Here is a 27,414-nt window from a genome sequence, read left to right on the forward strand (position 1 = left end):
GGGCCAGACAAAGGGCTCGGTAGACTGCCATCCGCTCCAGGCGATTGATGGGGAGATGGCACTTACTGGCATTCCATAAACCCTGGAAGGAACGTTGATAGGTGACCGCTCCCCATCCATGCAGACTTGCGTCTGTCATCAAGAGGACCAGTCCTGAATCCAAAAGGGGCGGCCTGCCTGAAGGTTCCGGGAGAGGAGCCACCAGGTAAGAGACGGATGAACATCCTGTGAGTACAATCCATTGTCTTGATGTGGCGGTGTGAACTGTTCCTTTGAAGCTCACTTTGAAGTGGGCGGGAGTGTAACTGAGCATATTCCACCATCTCGAAGGTTAAAGCCATCGATCCCAGGACTCGCCTGAATGGAGACGTCCATTGTCTGAGCAGATCTCGCATTATGGATGGGAGGATCCTGATTCTGTTTTCTGGTAGTAAAACCCTCTGAAGACTGGAATCCAAGAGGGCATCCAAATGAACTGTCTGTTTGTGGCCGTAGACCCCGGCACATGTGTGTAATGGCTTCCACGACACTGAAAGGGTTAAGCCATTTTGAACAAGGGCACTTGACATGTTAAAAAAGTTTTAAACCGTATGAGCAGCTGCTGTGAGTAGAATCCTGCTGCTGGGCACAAGGCACACAGGATATGTATTGATGAAATGTATGTTCAGCACTGAGCTGGGACTGCACCATATATTTTGTGTATTGTATTAAGGAATGCATTCTAAACTTAATGACCTTTGTTCATTTCTGGAGGAAGGAATCTAGCATTCTCTGTGACGAGGAAATGAGATGCTAAATAGTCCTTTTGCTCTTTGACTCTGCACAGCAGGTAGCAGGCTTTTTGTCTGTAGTTCCTGTGTAAAGGTGTTAGTAGTACATCACTTGTGTATGTGACGTGTCAGTGAATCCAGGCCTTCCTGTACATTTGGTAAATATTCTATGGATATTGGATTGAACCCTTTGACATGTAATCTTTTTTTTTTTATAATAATTTTTATTTGCATTTATGACATATAAAATACACTTACATAGACGAGACTTAATTCCACAACAATATAAGGATTACAGGCAATTCAATAACATAGTCACACAAACATTACAATTAAACGAGTACCAAGACATTGACAATACTTATGCACCTATAGATACCCAATTGACAAATAGTTGTATGCTGGTTCCTTAACCAATGTACGATACGATTAAAATTTCAATAAAGGATCTTTACATTCCTGATAATAGATTTGTATTTAAACTGGCTGCGTCAACAAGTAGCTTCTTAATTTAAGCATTGCAGGATCAAAGTCAGGCTTAAGCACTATGTGAAGAATTTTATCTTTCTACTAACTTTTAATAACTGAGTGTTTAAAAGTGATTATGAAATTCCGTGGTAAAAAAAAAAAAAAAATCCTTAAAAAAAGAAAAAGAAAAATCTTTTTCTTCTTTTTTTTTTCCTCTCCCTTTCCTTCTTTCTTCTCTAAAGAGGATGGGGGGGGTGAGATAATTAAATAAGTGAATCTTAGAGAATTGTTAGCCATAATCATTCAATTTTATACGTGCATTTATTATTGTGATCCCTGGCTATGGATCAACCACTTGTGCCATATCATTTCAAAAGTGTTTAATTTATTTTTACTTAAATAATAATATTTTTCTTGTGTAATTGTGCGCTTAATTAGTGCTAGCCACTCGTCTCTGTCTGGGCTGTTTTTAGACAGCCAGGTTCTGGCAATCATGATTTTAGCTACCGCACAGACATTGTATACATATAGTTTATTATACTTATTTAATAAGTTATCTTGACATATAGAAAGAATACAGCATTTAGGATTCAGTATATGCTCCGGAATACCTGTGTTTATTAAAGTTGTCTTAACTATCTCCCAAAACTTCCTGATGATTGCACAATCCCATATAAGGTGCCAAAAGGAACCCTCTTCTCTATTGCACTTTGGGCACATTGATGTTGCCCTACCTTTCATCTTAAGCAGTTTAGTCATTGTTATGTAAGACCTGTGTAAAATATACAGTTGTACCTGTTGCATTCTGATTGAATTGGTTGCATAGTTTACTGAGGCTAGCGCCATTTCCCACTCGCCTTCCAGAAATTCACCCAGGTCTGCCTCCCATTTCTGAGCAAGACAAGAAAGGCCATCTATGCTGGCTGCATCTAGTAACTTACTGTACATAATAGATAAACCCTTTCTTTTATTTTTTTGCAGTTCTTTTTTAACTGGTGATATCACAAATATTGGGGTATTATTTTTAAACTGTTTCTAAGGCATTTCTTAATTGCAAATATCTAAAAAAAAAGGATTTAGGAAGTGAAAACTCTGTCGCCAACTTAGAGTACGTCTTTAGACCATCATGGTCATATAATTGGCTAACTGCTGACACCCCAAACGGGCCCCAAATAGCGTCTGGCTTAAGAGATCTCAGTTCTTTAAAATTCCAGTTATCTGACAGGGGGTGTTCAGCGTCTAATTCTGTACAACCCAAATGCTTATTAGCTTCCCGCCAGACTTTTAACAGCTTGTATCATTATAGGAGGATCTTTCTTACTAACTCTACCTATTAGCAAGTAATGTAGTGGTATATACTTTTTCCCTGTACTTGCTATTAAATGACTAACTAGACAGCTGTCTTGTGTTGAGTTGACCCAATCTTTTAGATGCAATAGCTGCCCGGCTAAATAGTACCACCTCAGATTAGGAAGGGCAAGGCCGCCCTGGGTTTTTTTGCGGAATAGGGAATTTGCACTAATTCTGACCCTTTTTTTGTTCCATATGAAAGATGAAATTATTGAGTTCAGTTTTTGGAACAGTGAAATTGGTAGGTACAGCGGTGATTGTCCTATAACATAAAGAATTTTAGGCAATGTAATCATTTTTATTATATTTATTCGACCCGTAACAGTGAGATTTAATCTGTTCCACGTTTTAAATTTGGCTGTTATATATTTTAACAATGGTTGAATATTTAATTGATGAAATTCAAATGGGTCACGGGAGATAACTATCCCTAGGTATTTGAATGACTCAGTCCAACTAATGGGCAATGCTACTGACGTGATTTTTGGTGAGTGCTGCTTCAGGGCTAGGACACTGGACTTGCTGGTGTTTATGCTGAATCCCGAGTAGGTGCCAAATTCCGCAATAAGATCTAGGACCTTACATGCTGCAATAGAGTAATCTCGCATGAAGACCAGCAGGTCATCAGCATATAATGCCACTTTGTCAACTCCTACACCCGATGAAAATCCTGTTATATCTGGGCACATTCTAATTGCACTAGCAAGGGGCTCAATTGCCAGAGAAAAAAGACTAGGTGATAATGGACACCCCTGTCTTGTCCCACGCTGCAGAGAGAAAGGGGCAGATGTCCAACCATTAGTACTCACTCTAGCTGTCGGATTGCTATATAGAATTTGAATCCATTTAATAAAGTTTTTACCAAAGCCAAAGGCTTTCATTACTTCCCAAAGGTAGGTCCATTCGATCACATCGAAAGCCTTTACCGCGTCTAGCGACATTATTGCTGAGTTATCAGAGATATTTTCATCAATCTGGAGATGACTAAATACTTTTCTAATGTTCAAGGCTGTTGATTTGCCTGGTAGGAACCCTGTTTGATTTGGGTGAATTATTTTCACTAGATGTTTGTTTAATCTAGTTACTAATATTTTAGCTAGAATCTTCGCTTCTGACGATATTAAAGATATAGGTCTATAGTGTTCAGGATTGGTTGGTTCTTTCCCTGGTTTTAATATTAAGATTATTTTTGCCTCCAGCATTGACAGCGGGCATGTCCCACCTTCAAAGCAAGAGACAAACAATTCTAATAAAAGTGGTGCAAAAAAATCAATAAATTTTTTGTAAACATCAATCGGTATACCATCTAAGCCTGGAGCTTTACCTCCAGGGAGCATTCTTATAGCATTTATCACTTCGTTAATATTTATAGGTGCTTCCAATTCCAGTCTGTCTTTAGCACACAGTGTAGGTAGTTTCATGTTCTCTAAGAAGGATTTTATTTGCTGTGAGTTTTGAGTGCACTTGGAAGTATAAAGTGACGAATAAAAATTTTTAAATACCAGATTGATGTTCTCTGTTTTATTCTGTGTATTCCCCTCACTATCACGGATCGCACTGATAACATTTGTAGATTTTTCTGCTCTCGTAAGGAAGGCTAAGTATTTACCTATTCTATCTGAGGAGGCATAGAACTTTTTCGAGCTAATTTGCATATATTTTAAGTTTTCAGTGTTCAAATATTCTAGCCATTTTTCTTTGGCCAGGATCCAGGCATTTTTAGCTTCTAAAGTACCTTCTGTTAAATAATGCGCTTCATACCTATTACATGTATTCTCAAGATCAGAGATCTTCTGCCTGATACATTTCTTTATTTCCCCCGTTTTTTTCATAAGGGTACCTCTCAAAAAAGCTTTGAAGGTGTCCCATAACATTATTTCTGAAACAGTGCCTTTATTAATTGACATGAATTCTTCCCATTGTTCAATCAAACCAACAGTAACTGTATTATTTGTTAGCCAGGTCGGATTGAATTTCCAGAAAGTATGTCCCCTGGGAGTTGAGTCAGTGATTTCAACTTCCAGGGGAGAGTGATCCGAAATTCCTCTGGTCTTATAACATATCTCTACAACATATGGCATTAATTCTTTAGATATCAATGCCAGGTCAATTCTTGAGAATGCTTCTTTAGATATTGTAAAGCATGAGAACTGCCGCAGCTTTGCATTGACCGCCCTCCAAGCATCAATCCAACCCACATCATTTACAAAACTACTAAACCTTTTAGCACTATTGATAATATGTCTACATGATTGTGGCAATTTCCACCTATCTAACTGGGGATTCAATACATTGTTATAATCTCCTATACATAATACTGGTACATCTGGTGTGATGGCTGCAAAATCGGCTGCTGCCACCAAAACTTCAAAAGTGAAAGGAGGGGGAATATAGACAGCTAATAACAGCATCGGTGTTGCATTAAACACTCCATCTAAAAAGATGTAACGACCACCAGGGTCTATTTTAACTCTATTGCCTTTAAATGTTACTGTTTTTTTAAACAAAATCGAAACACCTCTAGCATGCGATGTAAATGGAGCATGATACAGCTTATCGACCCAGGGTCTGCTAAGAGTTAGTAATTTAGTACCAGTAAGGTGTGTTTCCATTAGGCATATAATATCTGCTTTATTTTGTCTGATCTGGCGCATTACTAGGGAGCGCTTTATTTTGTCATTAATTCCTCTTACGTTCCAAGCTACGATGCGCACCATTAAGAAATATGAGTTTTATATAGTCACATGGTCTAAAGTTGAGATAGTATATTACAGTGTGTGTATCATGCTCCATTATAAGAATCGCCAATCCGCATTCTATTATTCTTCTATTGTCTTTGCCTGGTCTCGTATTACATACAATACAACATTTAACACATATCCCCTCCCCCCCCCTCCCTATATGCCCCCCAGTGCCTGGCATATCTAACAACCCCCCATCCCCCGACCCATTCAACCCTATAACAAAACAAAAAAAACACATTTATACTTTGCTTACAAAGGCTTCTAAACCCTTGGTCACTCTTGCATGTTAAGGCAGTTGCTTACGCCCTCCCCTACCCCCGACCATTTAGAAAAAAGGATTATCAAGACTATTAATACTCCAGTTCAGGGAGCAAGTTGGTGCATAGCTGGTTTTCTTCTGTCTAGCCATTGACCTGCTTCAATAGGTGTTTGAAAGAACAGAGATTCGCCATCATTTATGATTTTCAATTTTGCGGGAAACAACATCGAATAACTTATATTGAGGTCTCTCAATCGTTTTTTAATCTCAGTGAATTTGGCTCGGCTTTTTTGAATGTCCGGTGAAAAATCGGGAAAAGCTGAAATTTTTTTCCCCTCATGCTCCAAAGGGCCTTTTGTACGATTCAGCCGGAGTAGAGTGTCTCTATCTCTGTAATTTAACATTTTGAAGATAAGTGTTCGAGGCGGCGCGCCCGGTGGAGGCGGCCTAGCAGGGATTCTATGCGCTCTCTCCACTGCAAACTGATTAGAGAATGAGGATATTTCATAGCAACTGCTTATAAGGTGTTCCACAAATTTTGGGGTATCATCCCCCTCTGCACGCTCAGGTATCCCCACAAGTCTGACGTTGTTTCGTCGTAATCTGTTTTCCATATCTGAGAGTTTATATTTTATATCCCGAATCTGAGTGGCCATTTCCCCCACCGTATGTTGTATTTTGACGTTAGAGTCCTCTATTGCTGAGATGCGGCTTTCTGCTTCTTTCATTCTGGCTTTAATTGTAGTGATGTCTTGTTTTATCTGTAGGACGTCTGCTTGCACATTGTTTAGTTTATCCCCCAAACGCTTCTCACTGCTATTTATAGCTTCTAGGATTTGCTGCAGACTGATTTCCGGCACTTCAGCTGGAGATTTATCCTTGATGGGAGTTGTATGGGGGGTAGTATGGGATGTTTGTGATGTGTTCCCAGACTGTGTCCTGGCATATTTCTCCAGGCGTGCTGCGGCTGCTGCCGTCCCAGTTTTCCCCATGCTGGGCAAGTAATGGATATAGGGTAATTGTAGCTTTATTCGGATAGTAAGTTAAGAAAGCAAGCAATTAAACAGTTAAAGGGTCAAAAGAATAGTTACACACCATCCAATTTATCGACAATTTTCCCAGTCCTGGATGACTGCTAGCCACATTTATGGTAATAGCCAAGGAGCGTGTACAGAGGCTGTTAATACACAGTAAGGATTAGTGTGTAACTCACCCCTTTTAGCAACCAGAGTCCACACCAGTCTTTCATCTGGGAGCGTATCAATTATAGCAGCTGCACCCTCCACCAACAGATTTTTCTTTTGGTGCTTGCTAACTGCTGCACCGCAGTTTATCTTCTTCACACTTGCTTTTGGTGCTTGTTAATTGCTGCACCGCGGGCTTCTGCCTCCACACTGCTTTGGATACAGGGCGCAATCCCATACGAGAATATACAAGGCACAGACGAAGCTCAGAGGGTGCACTGACACAGGGGGGTCCGGGCGGTGTGCAATCACCCATGCACCAGCCACAGGAGGGGGCGAGAAAGACACAGCGTCCCCACACACACTCCTGACCGCTCTGCTCTCCTCCACTCCCGTCCACTCCAAGCAGCAGCAGCCGCCGACACAGCCTCTCCGCGCCTGTTATCTGTACCCGCCGGGGCCTCAGCACGGAAGGTACGGTCAGCTTTCGCGGGCACAGCTTGCGGCGCTTTCCCAGGGACTGTCTCCACGTAGTAAGAGACGCCGCGTGTACGTCATCCGTCCCGGCGCGCAGTCTCCATATGCAGGCGCTAGTCACACATTTCACGCTCCCTTACATGGAGATGGATGGGGTCGGAGGGGAGCTCTGCCTCACACGTCCTCACACTCCTGCCGTCGTGACCACGCCTCCCCTTTGACATGTAATCTTAATCTATTTATGACAGGAAAATGTTCCAATTGATATATTAATATAAATGTCCCAGGCATGTACACCTCCTGCACAATGCTGAGTGGGTGGGGAGAACATGGTGGAATTACCCCCTGTATTAGGCTCTGTGGGTTTTGGATAAGAAGGCATAAGGTTTGCTTGTAAAGTTGTACATCTGCCTGAGTGGAATGCTGTAACATCTGTATGCTGTGCCTCCTATGATAGGAGAAGAGATCTTTTCAGATCTATGAGCAAATAAACACCTTTCTGCCTCAAGGTTATTGTTTTCTTCTTGCGACCAACAAAATTACTGCAATAATTCCGTTCTCCGGCTGTTATGGGTAACAGGATCCAGCGTCCTCCAAGTTCAGCCACCGAAGCAGAAGTCTGGTCCGTGACCAGTGGGGAATTAACCGACACCAGTCGGGGTGTATCAGCAGCGTGTCGAAGCATACACCCCAGCAGGTAGTACTCAGGTGCCAGTGTTAGGGCCTGAGGAGGTACCCGTGGTTCCAGGCGCCACGTAGTAGGAGCCTTGTGGTGGCAGCGATATCCCCGCCCACTGTGTAGTGGCCAGGTCCCGTGAGACAAGAAACCGCTATCTGTGGACCCGAAGGGCATAGTCAGAGTGTAAGGGCAGGCGTCACACAGTTGTGATGGAAGAATAGCGGATTTCGACCAACTGATGATCCAACCGTGCCTCTGTAGAAGTGTCACCGTTTGCTGGATGTGATCCTGTAAGTCCACCGGAGATTGAGCTAGCAGAAGGAGGTCGTCCAAATAAGGGAGAATTCTGCCCCCCTGTCGCCTGAGATGTCCTGCCATGATCTTTGTGAGTACACGAGGTGCACTTGACAGCCAAAAAGGCAGTGCGCAAAACTGAAAGTGCTCACCCCGCAGAGCAAAGCGCAATAAAACTAGAAAATTAGTTTTACTTGACTTTTGCGCTCTTAATTTACTACAAATTATGCCAGAATGTCTCCCGGTTCCAAGGCCAGGATGATGGAACGCAAGGATTTCATCCGAAACCTTGGAACCCATTGAGTATCGGCCGATACACCCCACTGGGCTTCCGAACCAGGAACAAGTTGGCATAGAACCCCAGATCCTGTTGTGCAGGGTCAACTGAACAAGGACCTTGGATTGAAGGAGGGACTGAATGGAGTCCTTGAGGGCCCTTGCCTTGACACGGGGACCCTTGGTAAACATGGAAAAGAATTGAGAGGGGGTGATGGCGAAATGTGAGAGCGTAACCTTGCGTGACGACATCGCCGACCCAACCGTCTGTCGCGTCCAACAATGCGGTTGAAACTCTCAGCTGAGGTCCCCCCTTTCAGGCAGAGGGCTTATTTTCCTGCTTGGGCTCTGGGTGACGGGTAGACGAGGCCTGTTGTCCTTTCTGTTTAAGTGGTTTGGAAGGTTGCGGCTGGGATCTCTGTAATGGCTGACCTTGGGCCCTGCCCTGTGGGTGAAAGGATCGAAAGGAGGTAGTACGGGCTAGAGAGGCTGCTGTAGATGGAAGAAATGCCATCTTAGAAGCCGCTACCGTAGCCACTATCTTGTCCAGTTACGGACCAAAGAGGATTGTCACAATGAAGGGTAAAGCCTCCAAAGCCCTCTTGGAATCAGTGGCGAAACCTTAGACACAAGAACAACTGCGTCATGGGCAGCTTCACCCAAATAAGATGCCACCTGCTGGACCTGGCATGCTAAAGGAAGAAGCTCAGCACGAGGAGTACCCTCGGATAAACCCTTGACGAGGGCATTGGCCCACTCCAAAAGCGACCCAGGCTGAAGATAAGGCCAGTCTGGCTACAGCGCCTGCATGTGTGTAAATTATTTTAGGAAAAATTCCTAGTTTCCTGTCAGTGTGTTCAAAGAAGCGGTGTTAGGGATGGCAAGGTAGAATTCCTAACCAAGCGGGCAGCATGCGCATCCATTGGGGGAGGATTTTCCTATTTAACCCTATCTGCCGTAGGTAGAGTTTAAAATGAGAACTTCCTAGGGATCGGGGGTAGCCCAAGCTTCCTCCAACATTGTCTCCAGTTGATCAGATCTAGGAAATAAAGAAGATACCTTCTTTTTGCGCTTAAAATCAGGGCTCCTATTAATAGGATCCTCATCCTCCCCAAGGTCAAAGGTTTCCCTCACCGCTTTAACCAAGGCCTCCACATCTATGTAAGGCGGAGGGGGCTCCTGAGGATCCAAGGGAGGTTCCCAGTCAGGAGGTATAGATCCTCCAATTCGGTTTCTTTTTCCCTGTCAGTGTCCCCTATAAGCTGAGGAGGGTAGTCCCTGAGCAACGCAGGGTGCTTGGTGGGCTTTTTAGACAACAGTTGTTGTAGGCCCTGAACTGAAGCAGTTAAAGAGCTAACATAGGGGGCAATGTGCTCTGGGCTGAAGTGGAAGGGACCTCTCACTGTACTGCGCCTATGATTACGTGCTCTCTCCCTGCCCCTCCTCTGAGTGTAAGGTGCTGCTGCCCCCTGGTGGTACCTTCTGTATGACCACCTGTGTAATGCTCACACTGTAATGCACCTATGCTTACGTGTCCTCTCCCTGCCCCTCCTCTGAGTGTAAGGTGCTTCTGCCCCCTGGTGGTACCTTCTGTATGACCACCTGTGTAATGCTCACACTGTACTGCACCTATGCATACGTGTCCTCTCCCAGCCCCTCCTCTGAGTGTAAGGTGCTTCTGCCCCCTGGTGGTACCTTCTGTATGACCACCTGTGTAATGCTCACACTGTAATGCACCTATGCTTATGTGTCCTCTCCCTGCCCCTCCTCTGTGTGTAAGGTGCTGCTGCCCCTGGTGGTACCTTCTGTATGACCCCTGTGTAATGCTCACACTGTACTGCACCTATGCATACGTGTCCCCTCTCTGACCCTGATTTTTTTTGGCTACTTTTACAGGAGAGATGTCTTTAGATGATCTGCTGCTAAAATACTCTATGGTACAGTCCGAAGAGCTGTGTGATCAGAGTGGAGACAGTCAGCTGTCTGATCAGGAGACATCTGGTGAGTGACTACACATAAAAAACCCAGCACTTCTGGGGACATCTGTAACAGCAGTTCTGGGGACAAGATATGTAACTGGCACTACTGGGGACAGATGTACCTGGCACTACTGAGGACATGATATGTAACTGACACTAAATGGTTGCTTGACATTCACATTCAGTAACTGAGATAGGACTCAAACTTTGTTTCATGTTTTGAAACCTTTTATGCACCAATAAAATATATTTGTGTGTGTTTCATGTGTTTGATGTGTTTATACAACATAAATGCAAGTTACCTCTAGATACACCATTCAAATATAAAAATATTCTGAAATATGGAATTATCCATTGTCCAAAATTCTTCTGGTCCCAAGCATTTTGGATAAGGGATACTCAACCTGTATATACTTTTAGGGGAGGGTCTACCCCATGTCAGCTGCTGCTAAGTGCAATACACAAAACTCTAGGCAATTGGTTGGGTGTGGGGCAGATGGGAGCTGTGGGTGCAGAAAGTACAGATTGTGGGGGGGGGGGGTAGAGATCTGACAGTGAGAAGATCTAGGCAATTGGTTGGGTGTGGGGCAAATGGGAGCTGTGGATGTAGAAAGTACAGATGGTGGGGGGTGTAGAGATCTGATAGTGAGGAGACCTAGGCATGTTCTGGTTGGCTAGTAATCCGCGCTGGCAGCGTGCTGCACAGTGTTATGGTATGAGGGCTAGTAACCAGCGCTGGCAGTGTGCCACACCGTGTATGGTATGGGTGCTAGTAACCAGCACTGGCAGCGTACCACACAGTGTATGGTATGATGGCTAATAACCAGCGCTTGCAGCGTACCGCACAGTGTATGGTATGTGGGCTAGTAACCAGCGCTGGCAACGTGCCTCACAGCGTATGGTATGGGGGCTAGTAACCAGTGTTTGCAGCGTACCGCACATTGTATGGTATGGGGGCTAGTAACCAGAGCTGGCAGTGTGCCGCACAGTGTATGGTATGAGGGCTTGTAACCAGCACTGGCAGCGTACCACACAGTGTATGGTATGTGGGCTAGTAACCAGCGCTGGCAACGTGCCTCACAGCGTATGGTATGGGGGCTAGTAACCAGTGTTTGCAGCGTACCGCACATTGTATGGTATGGGGGCTAGTAACCAGCACTGGCAGCGTACCGCACATTGTATGGTATGGGGGCTAGTAACCAGTGCTGGCAGTGTGCCGCACATTGTATGGTATGGGGGCTAGTAACCAGTGTTTGCAGCGTACCGCACATTGTATGGTATGGGGGCTAGTAACCAGTGTTTGCAGCGTACCGCACATTGTATGGTATGTGGGCTAGTAACCAGCGCTGGCAACGTGCCTCACAGCGTATGGTATGGGGGCTAGTAACCAGTGTTTGCAGCGTACCGCACATTGTATGGTATGGGGGCTAGTAACCAGCACTGGCAGCGTACCGCACATTGTATGGTATGGGGGCTAGTAACCAGCGCTGGCAACGTGCCGCACATTGTATGGTATGGGGGCTAGTAACCAGTGTTTGCAGCGTACCGCACATTGTATGGTATGGGGGCTAGTAACCAGAGCTGGCAGTGTGCCGCACAGTGTATGGTATGAGGGCTTGTAACCAGCACTGGCAGCGTACCGTACAGTGTATGGTATGAAATGCACAGTGATGGGGACTGGGAGACACTGTTGTGACTGAAGCTAGCCTGATCCTATCATCCCTCTTTTATAAACAGAGTCTTCAAATTGTGAATCATCAGACTGTGAATCGGAGGGGGTAGAGTTTCTTCTTAAGTCGGATGACGATGGTCCTGGGATCGACCAGTTGCACCAAGATGTCCCAGAACCTAAAAAGGAAATTACTGATATTGCGGCTACTGCAGAATCCCTGCAACCCAAGGGTTATACCTTGGCTACCACACAGGTAATGCTGGTCACCCCGCTGTCTGCCTTAGCTCACCCTTGTGTCTGCTATGTCCTCATTATCCTGCACATCTCCATAGACCGTTCTATGGCTGCCTTGTGTTATGCATCAATATATGTAGTGACACACTTGTCATAGCACACCTCCGGCAATATAGTACACAACAGTCAGCTGTGTAATGTGTGAGAACTATTAACCGCGATTTATGAATTTGATTTTTCTTCTGCGGCAGACGTCAGGGGCCACAGGGATAACAGTGGGTATAGGAGTGAGGTCACGACCAATCCAGCACCAGAAAGGTTAAACTTCTGGCTGCCTGGAGACAGCCCATGGCTCCTCCCCTCCTCCCAGGCTAGTTGCTTTCAGTTTTAATTGTGCTGGCAGGAGCTTCACTTTTAATTATTATTATTTTTTTAAATTCTTTTCACTGACGCTGTCAGTGATAGAGCAGCAGCGCTGGGGGTCTTTTAGAGACCCCTGCACTGCGCTCCGGGACCCGGCTGCCGCACACCTCCCACTTGGCTTCCACAGAGGTGGTGTCGGCTGGCTCCAGGCACTGAGGAGCCGCGCCGGGGACCGGGACTCCAGCGAAGACAACCGCTTAAGGTAACGCGCTCCCCTTTGGGCTTTGCGGAGCCCAGTGCCAGATTTTTTCTGGCGTTGAAACCAGGGGTCTACATGGCATCCCTCGACATACAAGATGCGTATCTGCATGTACCCATCAAACAAGAACACTGGTGGTTTCTGAGATTTGCACTCCAGGACCGTCATTTTCAGGCACTACCTTTCGGCCTGGCCACAGCTCCCCGGGTGTTAACGAAGGTCATGGCAGTGATGGGCAGTGCTCTTCGCAACCAGGGTGTCCGGATTCTTCCATACCTGGACGATCTGTTGAACCAGGCACATTTGACCAAGGTTGTGGCGGTCCTGGAACGCCACGGCTGGGTTATCAATTGGCCCAAGTCATCCATGATTCACCTAGGGGCCCTGTTGGACACAGTAAATATTTACTTACCGGAGGTACGCCGCAAGGCTCTACAGTCCCGTGTTCAGCATCTTCTCACTCAGGTGTGCCTTAATCCATGCCTGCAAGAGGGTCCTGGGCTCCATGGTCTCGGCCTTCGACATGGCAGAGTACGCACAGTTCCACTCTCGCCCACTACAACGGGAAATTCTCCGGAAATGGTCGGGTCATACTCCAACATACGATCACACCTGATTGTCTTGTCTCCGACAGCACGGTGCTCCCTGTCATGGTGGCTTCTAGATCAGAACCTCATGGAAGGGACGCCATTTTGAATTCACAGGTGGACTCTCCTCACCACGGATGTCAATCTCCGAGGTTGGGGAGCGGTCACATGTCAGAAATCCTTTCAGGGGCTTTGGACTCCACAGGAATCCCTACTGTCCATCAACATTCTCGAACTGAGGGCAGTCCTACTGGCCCTCCGTCAGGCGGAGCCTTGGCTTCAAGGTCACCCAGTGCAGGTCCAGTCGGACAATGCGACGACGGTGGCTTATATTAACCACCAGGGTGTCACTCTGAGTCGGGCAGCCATGGCGGAGGTCTCCCGTATCTTCCATTGGGCGGAGAACAAGATCCCCGCATTGTCTGCAATCTTCATTACGGGTCTCCTCAATTGGGAGGCGGACTTCTTGAGTCGTCAGACTCTAGATGCTGGTGAATGGACCCCCCCATCCAACAGCGTTCCAGATGTTGATGGGGCAGACCGGAGGTGGATTTGATGGCGTCATGCCACAATCACCAGGTCACCCTGTATGGTTCCAGGTCTCGAGATCCAGGCGCTTTCATGGTAGACGCTCTGTCGGTCCAGTGGCCATTCGCTCTCATGTATGCCTTTTCCCCATTCTCGCTCCTTCTCCGACTTCTTCGCAAGTTGAAGGCGGAAGGGGGCACATTGATCCTGGTGGCCCCTCATTGGCCTCAGAGGATCTGGTTTTCGGATCTGCAGGCCCTGTTAGGGGCCCCTCCAATCCGTCTACCTCTGTGGCCGGATCTGCTCTCACAAGGGTCTTTAACGGGGCGGCTGTTGAGACCTCCTTGTTCAAAGCTAAAGGCTTTAATTCTCGGGTGATTTCGACTATGCTCAGGGCTCGTAGGCCTTCTTTGGCTGGTGCTTATCGCATCTGGCGGGCTTACTTTTTCCGGTGTAGTTCCCGGCAGTTTAATCCAAAAACGTATTGTTTGTCTTAGATTCTGTCCGTACTGCAGAAGGTTTTAGAGGCTGGCCTCCGACTGTCTTCGCTGAAGGTGCAGGTGTCGGCCTTGTCTATTCTTTTTCGCAGGAGGTTGGCGTTGTTGCAGGACATCCGCACTTTCTTGCAGTGGGTCTTGCGAATCCAACCTCCGTTTGTCTCACCGGTCGCTCCAAAGGATCTTTCTCTGGTTCTTAAGGCCCTACAGTGCCCCCCTTTTGAACCCTTGCGATCAGTGGATCCTATGTTGGCTTACATGGAAAACTGTTTTTCTCTTGCCCATTGCTTCGGCCAGGAGGGTTTCTGACTTGTCGGCTCTGTCCTGTCAGTCTCCTCTCCTCTCCTGGTTTTTCATCCTGATAGGGCGGTTCTTCGAAACCGTTCCCTCACACCTCCCCAAGGTGGTGTCCAAATTTCATGTTAACCAGGAGATAGTGGTCCCGGCCTTTGTAGGCTGGATGCTTCTCCTGAGCAGCATTTTCTGGATGTGGTACCTGCGTTACGCATCTATGTGCTCCACACTAAAACCCTTAGGAAATCTAACTCTTTGTCCTCTAGATTTCAAAAGAGAGGCTGGCCTGCTACAAAGCAGACTATTGCCCGCTGGCTGAGGTCTGTCATCAAACAACCTTACTTGGGCGCCTCCCTCCCGGTTCGGGCTCATTCCACTAGATCTGTGGGTGCATCTTGGGCTGTTAGGGGTGGTTTAACAGCAGAGCAACTTTGCAGGGCGGCGACTTGGTCGTCTCCTCATACTTTCTTACACTTCTACGCATTTGATGCGTTTGCCTCGCAGGACTCAGCATTTGGCCGGAGTGTACTAGCTGCGGCCCAGGCGCGTCCCCACCCTTAGGTGACTGCTTTTGGACGTCCCACTGTTATCCCTGGGGCCCCTGACGTCTGCCGCAGAAGAAACCGAGATTTATGTCTTACCTGTTAAATCTTTCTTCGAGGACGTCAGGGGCCACAGGGATCCCTCCCTGCCGCGCCTGCTTCATGTTATTGAAGTTCATAGTTCCTCCGTTGAGTGAACTTGGTTAAGAATTCCTCTGTTGAGGGTATTTACACGTGTTAGTTATGGTTTCTCTGTTGAGCAACCACACACACATATATTTGTTGAATGTGTCTCTGTATGCTTTTCTCTTCCTTCTATCTTGTCTCCTGCCTGGCTAGGGGAAAAAAATGAAAGTAATTAGCCTAGGAGGTGGGGTAGAGGAGGGGAGGAGCCAGGGCTGTCTCTAGGCAGCCAGAAGTTTTTCCTTTCTGGTGCTTGAATGGTCGTGACCCTCACTCTCTACCCACTGTTATCCCTGTGGCCCCTGACGTCCTCGAAGAAAGAGATTTAACAGGTAAGACCTAAATCTAGGTATCCTCACTTAGGCTCTGAACTTTGTCTGTCTCTTATCCGCCAGGTGAAGACGGCTGTTCCGTTCTTGCTTCGTGGTGACCTTCGGGAATACCAGCACATTGGGTTAGAGTGGCTGGTGACCATGTACGAGAAGAAGCTGAATGGTATTCTGGCCGATGAGATGGGTCTGGGAAAAACCATTCAGACCATCTCCCTGCTGGCACATCTGGCCTGTGAGCGGGGTAAGTCCAAGTACATACATACGTTTCGCTGCTTATCTGTAGTCCTGAGAAAGTGGTGACCACCATTACACAATACCTCCATATCACCATGCCTTACTGGTGGTGCAGACTGGTGCCATGGCACATGTAAGCGAGCCCAGCACCCCAGCCTTCATGAATCATCGCAGATCTGGTTGTTTCTATAGCTGTACTTCTGCACTTCCAGAATTACCAGGACAGGGGTTATACATGTCCCCCTTGGTGCATCTGGGCTCACATACCACACCTACCCAAATTACCCATGTCATCCCCAAACTCCCTGATTTCTATAGGATATCCAGCATCAAACTGTACCTAGACTCCTCGATTACAGTCATTAACTGCAGCGATATATAATGTACATCTGCATTCGGTCCATAGAGTGGGATTGAAGATTTGATTGACATCGGCCAAAGTTGCTTGTAATGTAACGGAGGGAGTGGATTCTCCTGCCCGACCCTCCCTATTTGGGTAAAAGCAAAAACAGTCAACCAACTTCCCCACTGCGGAAGAATTAGATGACCATGTTAAGGAGGCCTGGAGTCATCCAGACAAACGTTTTCAAACCCCTCGCAGGTTTTTATAAAATTGCTGCCAGAAGGCAGAAAGAGGGTACAGATACCCCCTTGGGTGGATTCATCTGTGTCACGGCTGTCAAAAAAGACGTCCCTCCCAGTTCCTGGTGCCACAACCCTTAAGGTCATCTCTGACCCTAAGTTGGAGTTAACCCTGAAAAAAAAAATTTCAGCCTCTGGGGTGTTACAGCGTTCGGCGCAAGTCGGATGCTGGGTTAATAAGGATATAGGTGTGTGGCCCTCACAAATCTCATCTGAGATATGTGAGGGCTCAGACCCTGCTACTATGCAGCTGTCAGAACAGATTCAGGAAGCCTCAACATTTCTGATGGAGGCTTCCTCAGACATTTGTATAGTTGCCGCTAGAATTTCTGCGCTATCCATTTCGGCTCGAAGAGCCCTCTGGCTACGCCAGTGGCAGGCAGACACAGAATCAAAGCGTGCAGTGGAGTCCTTAGCCTTCAATAGGGAGCTCCTGTTCGGCCCAGAGCTGGATAAATGGATATCCCAGGCGACAGGAGCTAAGTCTCACTTCCTCCCCTCTGCAGCACCGCCTCATTCTCCAGGTGCCATCCTTTCGGGCCTTTCAAACAGATTTAGAGGTCGATCCAGAGGGGGTGCTCCGTCACACCGAGGTTCCAGAGGTCGCGGCAGAGGTGCCTCTACAACTACACTGGACCGCAAGGCAACCAAGCCTACAGCATGACTGTCCTCCGTCCCATCTGGGGGATCCCAGGGTGGGAGCTCGACTGCGGAATTTCAGTCTCGTATGGCTCCAGTCCTGTCAGGACACCTGGGTAAGGATCTTGTGGCCCAAGGCTACGAGATTCATTTCACTCTATCTCCCCCAAACAGGTTCTTCAAGACAGGTCTGCCAGTCACTCCAGAGAGGGGGCAACTCTTTTTGGCAGCCATTGCCAGATTGAGAGACACAGGAGTGGTCGTCGTTCTGGTCCCTGCAGAACAGCGTACCCAGGGCTATTACTCCAGTCTTTTTCGCATGCCAAAGCCGGATGGCTCGGTATGCCCTACTCTGACGTACACCTTTCCACCGATCTCTCTCTCTCCTCAGAGTAATCCGCAAGTTGAAGGCGAGGGGGGCACATTGATCCTGGTGGCTACACATTGCCCAGACGGATCTGGTTCTCTGATCGGGATGCAGTTTAAATCCCGGCAGTCGGGATCCCGGCGTTCAAAATCCCGAACGCAGAAATCCCGACGCTTTCTCCCCCCGTGGGTGTCCACGACACCCTCGGAGGGAGAATAAATTAAAAAGAAAAATTACGTGGCGAGCGCAGCGAGCCCGCAAGGGGGGTCGATCCATGTCCCCCCCCCCCTTGTCGGGATTTTGGCGTTCGCGATTCCGCCGTCGGGATTTTGAACGCCGGGATCCCGACCGCCGGCTTTTCATGCCGAATCCCTCTGATCTGCAGACACTTTCAGTGGTCCGTCTGCCTCTATGTCCAGACCTGCTCATTCAAGGTTCAGGTCTACATCTGGCTTTGACAGGGTGGCTGTTGAGACCACCTTGTTAAGTGCCAAAGGCTTTAACTCAAGGATCATCTCAACTATGCTCAAGGCACACAAGCCTTCTTCGGCTAGTGCTTACCATCGCATCTGGCAGGTTTACTTTTCCTGGTGTCGCACTTGCCGTTTCAATCCCAGGACTTACCGCTTGGCCAGGATTCTGTCGTTCTTGCAGAAGGAATTGGAGGCCGGATTGCGCCTGTCTTCTTTAAAAGTAGAAGTTTCGGCTCTGTCCATCCTGTTCCGTAGGAAGTTGGCATTATTGCAGGATGTCTGCACGTTCAGGGTATCCTCCGTATCAACCTCCCTTTGTTCCCCCGATTGCTGTTCTTTCACTTGTACTCTGAGCTATTCAGGCCCCCTGTTTAAACCATTGAGGTTAGTGGACCTCTGTTGGCTTACCTGGAAACCGGTTTCCTGTTGGCGATTGCTTCGGCCCAGAGGGTATCTGACCTATCGGCTCTGTCCTGTCAGTCACCCATCCTGGCAGGGCGGTTCTTCAAACTGTTCCTTCACACCTCCCCAAGGTAGTGTCTAAATTTCATGTAAATCAGGATATTGTGGTCCCTGCTTTCGGCAGTCGTATACCTCTCCTGAACAGTCTTCCCTGGATGTGGTCCGTGGGTACTTGCGGGGCTCGCTTCGCTCGCCCACGCTGGGGGCTCGGTGGCCATGCTGGCGCCGTGAAACTACATAAGAACCGGTCAGTGCTTTGCGCATTTAAGTGTGCCACACTGAGGCTCTTGGAAATCGGACTCTTTGTCCTCTACGTATTTCAAAAGAGGTTGGCCTGCTACTAAGCAGACAATTGCCTGCTGGTCTAGATCTTTCATCAAGCAGGCGTGCTTGGGCGCCTCCCTCCTGGTTCCTGTGGGGGTAAGGGCTCATTCCACGAGGTCTGTGGGGGCGGTGCAACAGCAAAGCAACTTTGCATGGCGTCGACTTGGTCGTCAGCCAATACCTTTTTGCACTTTTACTCATTTGATGCATTTGCCTCCAGGACTCTGCTTTTGTCCAGTGTACTTGCTGCTGCACAGGCACGTCCCCACCCTTAGATGGCTGCTTTAGGACGTCCCGGCATTAGCCCTATGGCCCCTAACGTGTCCCAAAGAATAAAACAAGTTTGTCTTACCTGTTTCTTTCTTTTAGGACATCAGGGGCCATGCCTGCTTTAGCTATGTTACAGTTATTAGTTCCTCCGTTGAGTGAACTCACATTTATTAAAGTTAATGGTTCCTCTGTTGAGTGAACTTGCGTTATTTCACAATGTGTTTCTGTATGGTGTCTCTCTTCCTCCTCCTCATGTCTCCTGCCTTGGCTTGTTAATAACTGAGCTGCCTGGCCTGGAGGTGGGGTAGAGGAGGGGAGGAGCCTGGCTGCCTGGAAGGCAGCAAGAAGTCTAACCTTTCTGGTGCTGTAATGCTCTCTCCACCCAAGTGTTAGCCCTGTGGCCCCTGATGTCCTTGAAGAAAGTGATTTTAGCTGGTAAGACATAAATCTCGTTTTAGGCCAATATGCAGATTTCTCTTTCATTCTCTCTACATTTCTTTCATGTAAAGTTCTGTGCCCTGGAATGTTGCAGTTAGTAAATAACCTGGTTATGTATTAAACATTCCATCATTCCTGGAGTTCCCAATTCATGCCTCTAATGCTTATTTCTGCTTTTAGGAAATTGGGGTCCTCATCTGATTATCGTTCCAACCAGTGTCATCCTAAACTGGGAGATGGAGTTGAAACGTTGGTGCCCCAGTTTTAAAATACTGACCTATTATGGCTCCCAGAAAGAACGCAAGCTTAAAAGACAGGTTTGTAGCTGGGGGTGGACACTTCCCACCGGTCACTTAGTGCATTTACTGACTGATGTGCTCCTGCAGGGCTGGACAAAGGCCAATGCTTTCCACGTGTGCATCACTTCTTACAAGCTGGTGCTACAAGATCACCAGGCCTTCCGCAGAAAGAATTGGAGATATCTCATCCTGGATGAGGCACAGAACATTAAGAATTTTAAATCCCAGCGGTGGCAAAGTCTCCTGAACTTCAACAGGTGAGATGTGTGACTGTTCTCTGACCAGAAGGCCTATGTTGGAGATGAGTTTTTTAAGTTTGCTGTTCTCCTCAGTCAGAGACGACTGCTGCTCACTGGTACACCCCTACAGAACTCCTTGATGGAACTGTGGTCGCTCATGCATTTCCTGATGCCTCACGTCTTCCAGTCTCACCGGGAGTTCAAGGAGTGGTTCTCCAATCCATTGACGGGCATGATTGAAGGGAGTCAAGAGTACAATGAGGGTCTGGTGCGCAGGTTGCATAAGGTTAGAGAGCGGTGAATGAGTTTACCTGAATGTGTGTTTATGGAGAGAGAAATGCCGGTGACCCCCCATATCTTCATTCTCCAGGTCTTGCGCCCCTTCCTCCTGCGCAGGATTAAGCTGGATGTGGAAAAGCAAATGCCCAAAAAATATGAGCATGTCATCTACTGCCGGTTATCCAAACGTCAGCGGTTCCTATACGATGACTTCATGGCACAAGCTGCGTGAGTATGAGTAGTCACACTTGTTGTGCCCATGTCATTTAGGAGAGATAGTCGTATAAGTGAGTCACAGACATTTCCTGTCTCCCTGTGATGCTCCTCCCTCCCGTGTCCCTGCAGGCTTTTCCTGACTCCCTGTGACACTCCTCCCTCCTGCGTCCACACAGACTTCCTGTCTCCCTGTGACGCTTCTCCCTCCTGCATCCCCACAGACATTTCCTGTCTCCCTGTGACGCTCCTCCCTCCTGCATCCCCACAGACATTTCCTGTCCTTCCCGTTTCCCCACAGGCCTTTCCTGTCTCTGTGACGCTCCTCCCTCCTGCATCCCCACAGACATTTCCTGTCCTTCCCGTTTCCCCACAGGCCTTTCCTGTCTCTGTGACGCTCCTCCCTCCTGCATCCCCACAGACATTTCCTGTCTCCCTGTGACGCTCCTGCATCCCCACAGACATTTCCTGTCTTCCTGTGACGCTCCTCCCTCCTGCATCCCCACAGACATTTCCTGTCTCCTAGTGATGCTCCTCCCTCCCGTATCCTCGCAGGCCTTTCCTGTCTCCTAGTGATGCTCATCCCTCCGGTATCCCCGCAGGCCTTTCCTGTCTCCTAGTGATGGTCCTCCCTCCCGTATCCCACAGTCTCCCAGTCAGCCTCCCACAGCCCTTTGTGTCTGTCTCATGTGCCTCCTGCCATTGCTGAGTCTGGTGTGTGTGGCAGTTACATTGTGTTTGCAGCCTGTACTTTCTCCTGTGCCTTCATCCTTCATGTTGGATCTTTCACAGCACCCGGGAAACCCTGGCCAGCGGCCACTTTATGAGTGTGATTAACATCCTGATGCAGCTGCGTAAGGTGTGCAATCATCCCAACCTGTTTGATCCGCGCCCAATCCACTCGCCCTTCATAACCAGCACTATCTGCTACACTGCTCCCTCATTGGTCCTTTATGCTCTGCAGCGACACCCGCTCGAGGCAGGTACAGGGATGGGGGTCACATGATGGGCTGTGTTTGGAAGTGCAGGGAGCAGCGTCTGACCGTTCCATGTCTCTCTGTATACAGCAAGTGGATTTGTCCTTTTTTGATCTCATTAACATGGAGGGGCGTGTAAGTCGGTACGAGAGTGACATGTTCCTGCCCCAGCACAAGCCTTGCCGTGCACTTATACAGGAGATCGCTGACTCTCCGGAGCCACCACCGAGGCCTCGTCCTCTCAAGATGAAGGTGAACAGGTCTGTCTGGCATATGGTCATGCATTGTATATTTAGGTCTAACAAATTGTGGGCATTTAGCAGCTTCTTCTGTTCATTAGGATGCTGCAGCCGGTGGTTAAACCTGATCCTCGCTCTGTGGTTGTTAATAGTTCCCGGCCAGTGTCAAGGCCGCCAGACATGCCCTCTATGTCCTTACCTGCCATCCTTCCTCCATCCACCTCTTCTGGAGCTGTCACAGGAGCCCCCGGACCACCACCAACTGCTCCGATTCCACTGGGTGAGACCAGCGACATTTCTGTATCCCGTCTTGCTGCCTCCCCTCACCTCTCCGCACCCCCACCATCTCTCCCACCCACCGTGTGTGTCTCTCTCTCTCCCACCCACCGTGTTTCTCTCTCTTTCTCTCCCACCCACCGTGTGTCTCCCCCCCCCCCTCCCCACCCACCGTGTGTCTCTCCCCCCCCCCCCCCTCCCCACCCACCGTGTGTCTCCCCCCACCCACCGTGTGTCTCTCTTCCTCTCCCGCCCACCGTGTCTCTCTTTCTCTCCCACCCACCGTGTCTCTCTTTCTCTCCCACCCACCGTGTGTCTCTCTTTCTCTCCCACCCACCGTGTGTGTCTCTCTCTCTCCCACCCACCGTGTGTCTTTCTCTCCCACCCACCGTGAGTCTCTCTTTCTCTCCCACCCACCGTGTGTGTGTCTCTCTCTCTCTCCCACCCACCGTGTGTCTCTTTCTCTCCCACCCACCGTGTGTCTCTCTGTCTCTCTCACACACCGTGTCTCCCCACCCACCCACCGTGTGTCTCCCCCCCCCCCCACCCACCGTGTGTCTCCCCCCCCCCCCCCCACACCCACCGTGTCTCCCCCCCCCCCCACCCACCGTGTGTCTCCCCCCCCCCACCCACCGTGTGTCTCCCCCCCACACACAGTGTCTCTCTCCCATCCCCCCCCCCCCCCACACACAGTGTCTCTCTCCCATCCCCCCCCCCCCACACACAGTGTCTCTCTCCCATCCCCCCCCACACACAGTGTCTCTCTCCCATCCCCCCCCCACACACAGTGTCTCTCTCCCATCCCCCCCCCACACACAGTGTCTCTCTCCCACTCCCCCCCCCCCCCCCCTACAGTGTCTCTCTCCCATCTCCCCCCCCCCCCCCCCCACACACACACACACACAGTGTCTCTCTCTCTCCCCCCCCACGGTCTCTCTCTCCCCCCCACAGTCTCTCTCTCCCCCACAGTGTGTGTCTCTCTCCCCCACAGTGTCTCTCTCTCCCCCACAGTGTGTCTCTCTCTCCCCCACAGTGTGTCTCTCTCTCCCCCACAGTGTGTCTCTCTCTCCCCCACAGTGTGTCTCTCTCTCCCCCACAGTGTGTCTCTCTCTCCCCCACAGTGTGTCTCTCTCTCCCCCACAGTGTGTCTCTCTCTCCCCCACAGTGTGTCTCTCTCTCTCCTCTCTCTCCCCCCACCTCTCCTACTTGTCTCCTCATTTATCTGCTTTCCCATTCCTAGCACCACCCTTGGTCCACCCTCCTGCAGTCTCGTTGCCTGTTGCACATGTAGTGAGCTGTGCAGGGAAAGCGGTTCCAGTGCAGAACTCCCAGCCTGCTTACACCGGGGCTCAGAGGTTTATACTGACTCCGGACATGCAAGCCCGGCTGCCCTGTGAGTACTGGATCTGTAGCGTGTTCTGGAATATAACGTCACACATGCACCCATATAACCCGTGTTGTCGTCCTCCGCAGCCGGAGAAGTCATCAGCTTGTCACAGCTGGCGTCTCTCAGTGGTCGTCCTCTGCACAGTCCATCGGTCACTAAGCCTCTCACTCTGCAGCTGCAGGGGGCCAAACTTACGCTAAGTGGTGCTCAGATGCGTCCGCTAGGTATGGGACAGCCGCGGCCAGTTCAGGGTAAGAGTCCCTATCTGTCACAGATGGATCCATGTGTCATCTGCCTCCAGTATGTACCTGGCTTATCGAACGTTGTCTATCCATGTGACAGGTAATGTCCTTCACCTGGTCTCTTCTGGGGGACAGCATCATCTCCTGAGCCAACCAGCCCAGCTTGCGCTCATTCAAGCCTTGGCACAGCAGGCAGCAGCTCCTACAGCCTCGGTTCCCTCACAGCTGCTGCAGAACAGCGTCCAGGCGTTGTCTGTCCAGTCCCTGCAGCACACATTGCTGAACAGCGCCAACATGCCGACTGCGGCAGCGGGTATGGCTCCGCCAGGGCAGGGTAAGTCTCTAGCTGCCGTTACTGTCCTGTCTGGGAGGCTGGCATTCGTCACTAACTCTCTCTCATCCTCAGGTGTTGTGAAGATCGTGGTCAGACAGGCCTCCAGAGAAATCCAGGCATCTCCACAGCGGCCTCCTCTAGCTCCACCAGTACGACCACTGCTCCGTGTCATGCCCGGTCCACATTTAGAACAAGCAAACGCACGAGAGGGCTTAGGGGAAAGGACGGGTGAGTAGGCAAATAGAACATGATGGTGTCTGAAACTCTGGCATGCCAGCACTCTGAACCTGACTCTTCTCTTTGCAGCTCCAGTTGTTGCCACCTCCACACTAACGCTGGCAAACAGTCCCCTGCTCATGGTGTCCAGTCCAGCGCTGGCCTCGAGGCTTCCTGCTCCTGTGCCTCCTTGTACAGAGGACTCCCCAGCCCCTCCTATGTCTGGGGTGGCACTGCGACTTCTGGCAACAGGCACTTCTGCCATGCAGCTAACAAACCACCACTCATCCCCTCCCAGACACACACAGAGCCCTGCCCTGCCCAATTCTTCTCCCTGCCCAACACCAAACTGTACCACAGCACAAATTGTAGGGCCTGAATATGGCCCATGTACCGTTCTCTACAAACCACACAATCAGGACAATGCCCTCACAGATGCCCACACTGTACACAATGGTAATGGTCTTCAGAGGCAGGAACCCAATATGTGCATACCTACTACTTGTACTGACAGTGCCCTTTATGTCAATCTGGCGCCTAACCCTCCTTCACCACCACCTTCCAACATCCCAAAACTGACACCTCCCACGTACAACCTAAGTCTTGTACCCGCCCTGCTGGCAAACTCTGCTCCCACTACAGTGTCCAGCTACAACCCCATACCTGCTCGTTTTCTGACCAGCCCGGTATCTCTCCTCACACTGTCTCCTCTACCTTCTACCAACAGTGGCACCGCCCCAGTCCTGTACACGCATCCCAGTGCCACTACTTTCCCAACTACCTCCGTATCTGCCACCCTGCCTTTACTGGCTGCCCCGGTGTCTGGCCAATTCACACCATTTGCTACTCACGTGTCCATGCCATCTGTCAGTAAGAGTTGCAGTTCTACGGTAGAGACTCAAACACCTGCTCTCCGGCCAGTGCTGTCTGCCCCGGCCCCACGCCCAGTGCTGCATGCCACGGCCCTGCGCCCAATGCTGTCTGCTTCAGTTACGGCCCCGCGCCCAATGCTGTCTGCTTCAGTTACGGCCCCGCGCCCAATGCTTTCTGCTTCAGTTACGGACCCCCTCTCGGTGCTGTCTGCTTCAGTTACAGCCCCGCACCAAGTGCTGTCCGCTTCAGTTACAGCCCCACACCAAGTGCTGTCCGCTTCAGTTACAGCCCCGCACCAAGTGCTGTCCGCTTCAGTTACAGCCCCGCACCAAGTGCTGTCCGCTTCGGCCACAGCCCCACACCAAGTGCTGTCTGCTTCGGCCACGGCCCCACACCAAGTGCTGTCTGCTTCGGCCACAGCCCCACACCCAGTGCTGTCAGCTTCAGTTACAGCCCCACACCCAGTGCTGTCTGCTTCGGCCACAGCCCCACACCCAGTGCTGTCTGCTTCGGCCACGGCCCCACACCCAGTGCTGTCAGCTTCAGTTACAGCCCCACACCCAGTGCTGTCTGCTTCGGCCACGGCCCCACAGCCAGTGCTGTCTGCTTCAGTTACGGCCCCCCACCCAGTCCTGTCTGCTTCAGTTACGGCCCCCCACCCAGTCCTGTCTGCTTCAGTTACGGCCCCCCACCTAATGCTGTCTGCTTCGGCCATGGCCCCACACCCAGTGCTGTCTGCTTCAGTTATGGCCCCCCACCCAATGCTGTCTGCTTCGGCCATGGCCCCCCACCCGGCGCAGTCTGCTCCGGCCCCCCACCCGGCGCAGTCTGCTCCGGTCCCAAACCCGGCGCCCTCTGCTCCAGCCACGGCCCCCCACCCGGCGCCCTCTGCTTCGGCCACGGCCCCCCACCCGGCGCCCTCTGCTTCGGCCACGGCCCCCCACCCGGCGCCCTCTGCTTCGGCCACGGCCCCCCACCCGGTGCCCTCTGCTCTGGCCCCCCACCCGGCGCCCTCTGCTCTGGCCACGGCCCCCCACCCGGCGCCCTCTGCCACGGCCCCCCACCCGGCGCCCTCGGCCACGGCCCCCCACCCGGCGCCCTCGGCCACGGCCCCCCACCCGGCGCCCTCTGCTCCGGCCACGGCCCCCCACCCGGCGGCCACAGCCCCCCACCCGGCGCCCTCTGCTCCGGCGCCCTCTGCTCCGGCCCCCCACCCGGCGGCCACGGCCCCCCACCCGGCGCCGTCTGCTTCAGTTATGGCCCCAGCGCCGCCTGCTTCACTTATGGCACCCCACTCAGCACCGTGTGCTCCGGCCCCACAAACAACCCCCCTTCCAATGGCTCCAGCTCCTCTGTTGGAGACTCCTTCTACTCAGCCTTTGCTCTTGGTTCCAGATAGTGACCCAATGCCTTTGCTGGAAGCGTCTGCATCAGACATGTTGTCCCCTTTGTTGCTTAGTAAAGCTGTCCCCTCTGTGCCTGGTTCACCTGCATCTAGCACAGTTCCATTACTGGCGGCAGCATCATCATCATCATCAAAGGTTCCTCTGCTGAATGTCAGCCCAGCTTCTACCATTCCATTGCTTGCAGCAGCTCCTGAGCCCCCTCTCCTAGCACAGGCTCCCAGTCCCTCCTTCCTCACCTGCCAATCGGCCTCACTGACTTTCACCACGTCCTCTCTTCTTTCACCCACCTCTTGCCCTGTGCCAGCCAGGACTGTCCTGCCATCTGCTGTAGCCCCAGTGCCGCATACCGTTTCCAGCTTCTCGCAATCTCCCCTTCCTCCTCCGCTGCCTGTGAGGATTCCAGCAGCCCAGCCGTCATTACCAGCACCCACACAGTCATTAACATTGCCAGCATCTGCACCAGCACTCCTGCCCTCCATGCCAGCCTCCACTCCAATTCCATTACCCTTGCTGCCAGCTTCAACACCAGCTCCTGTGTCCTCCATGCCTGCCTCATCCCTGGACCCAGCATCCTTGCTGCTGCTGCCTGCACCAGCTCCTGCACCAGTCCTGTC

At 50.3% G+C, this 27,414-nt stretch overlaps 1 protein-coding gene across 2 annotated transcripts in view; it reads left to right on the forward strand.

The window, feature by feature from the left end:
• Positions 1 to 27,414, forward strand: part of SRCAP (Snf2 related CREBBP activator protein) — a 113,678-nt gene that overhangs the window by 51,542 nt on the left and 34,722 nt on the right. For both annotated transcript variants that reach the window (XM_083152197.1, XM_083152199.1), the window contains exons 10-24: positions 10,398 to 10,502; positions 12,218 to 12,405; positions 16,035 to 16,212; positions 20,001 to 20,137; positions 20,207 to 20,376; positions 20,452 to 20,644; positions 20,729 to 20,865; positions 21,643 to 21,833; positions 21,922 to 22,087; positions 22,168 to 22,346; positions 23,583 to 23,735; positions 23,816 to 23,980; positions 24,072 to 24,305; positions 24,378 to 24,533; positions 24,612 to 27,414. The exon at positions 24,612 to 27,414 is cut by the window's right edge and continues 490 nt beyond it. In XM_083152197.1, coding sequence (XP_083008323.1) covers positions 10,398 to 10,502; positions 12,218 to 12,405; positions 16,035 to 16,212; positions 20,001 to 20,137; positions 20,207 to 20,376; positions 20,452 to 20,644; positions 20,729 to 20,865; positions 21,643 to 21,833; positions 21,922 to 22,087; positions 22,168 to 22,346; positions 23,583 to 23,735; positions 23,816 to 23,980; positions 24,072 to 24,305; positions 24,378 to 24,533; positions 24,612 to 27,414 — 5,155 coding nt within the window. The remainder of the gene's footprint in view (positions 1 to 10,397; positions 10,503 to 12,217; positions 12,406 to 16,034; positions 16,213 to 20,000; positions 20,138 to 20,206; positions 20,377 to 20,451; positions 20,645 to 20,728; positions 20,866 to 21,642; positions 21,834 to 21,921; positions 22,088 to 22,167; positions 22,347 to 23,582; positions 23,736 to 23,815; positions 23,981 to 24,071; positions 24,306 to 24,377; positions 24,534 to 24,611) is intronic.

The sequence above is a fragment of the Crinia signifera genome, chromosome 7 (assembly GCF_055691185.1).
Source record: "Crinia signifera chromosome 7, ASM5569118v1, whole genome shotgun sequence".
Taxonomy (NCBI): domain Eukaryota; kingdom Metazoa; phylum Chordata; class Amphibia; order Anura; family Myobatrachidae; genus Crinia; species Crinia signifera.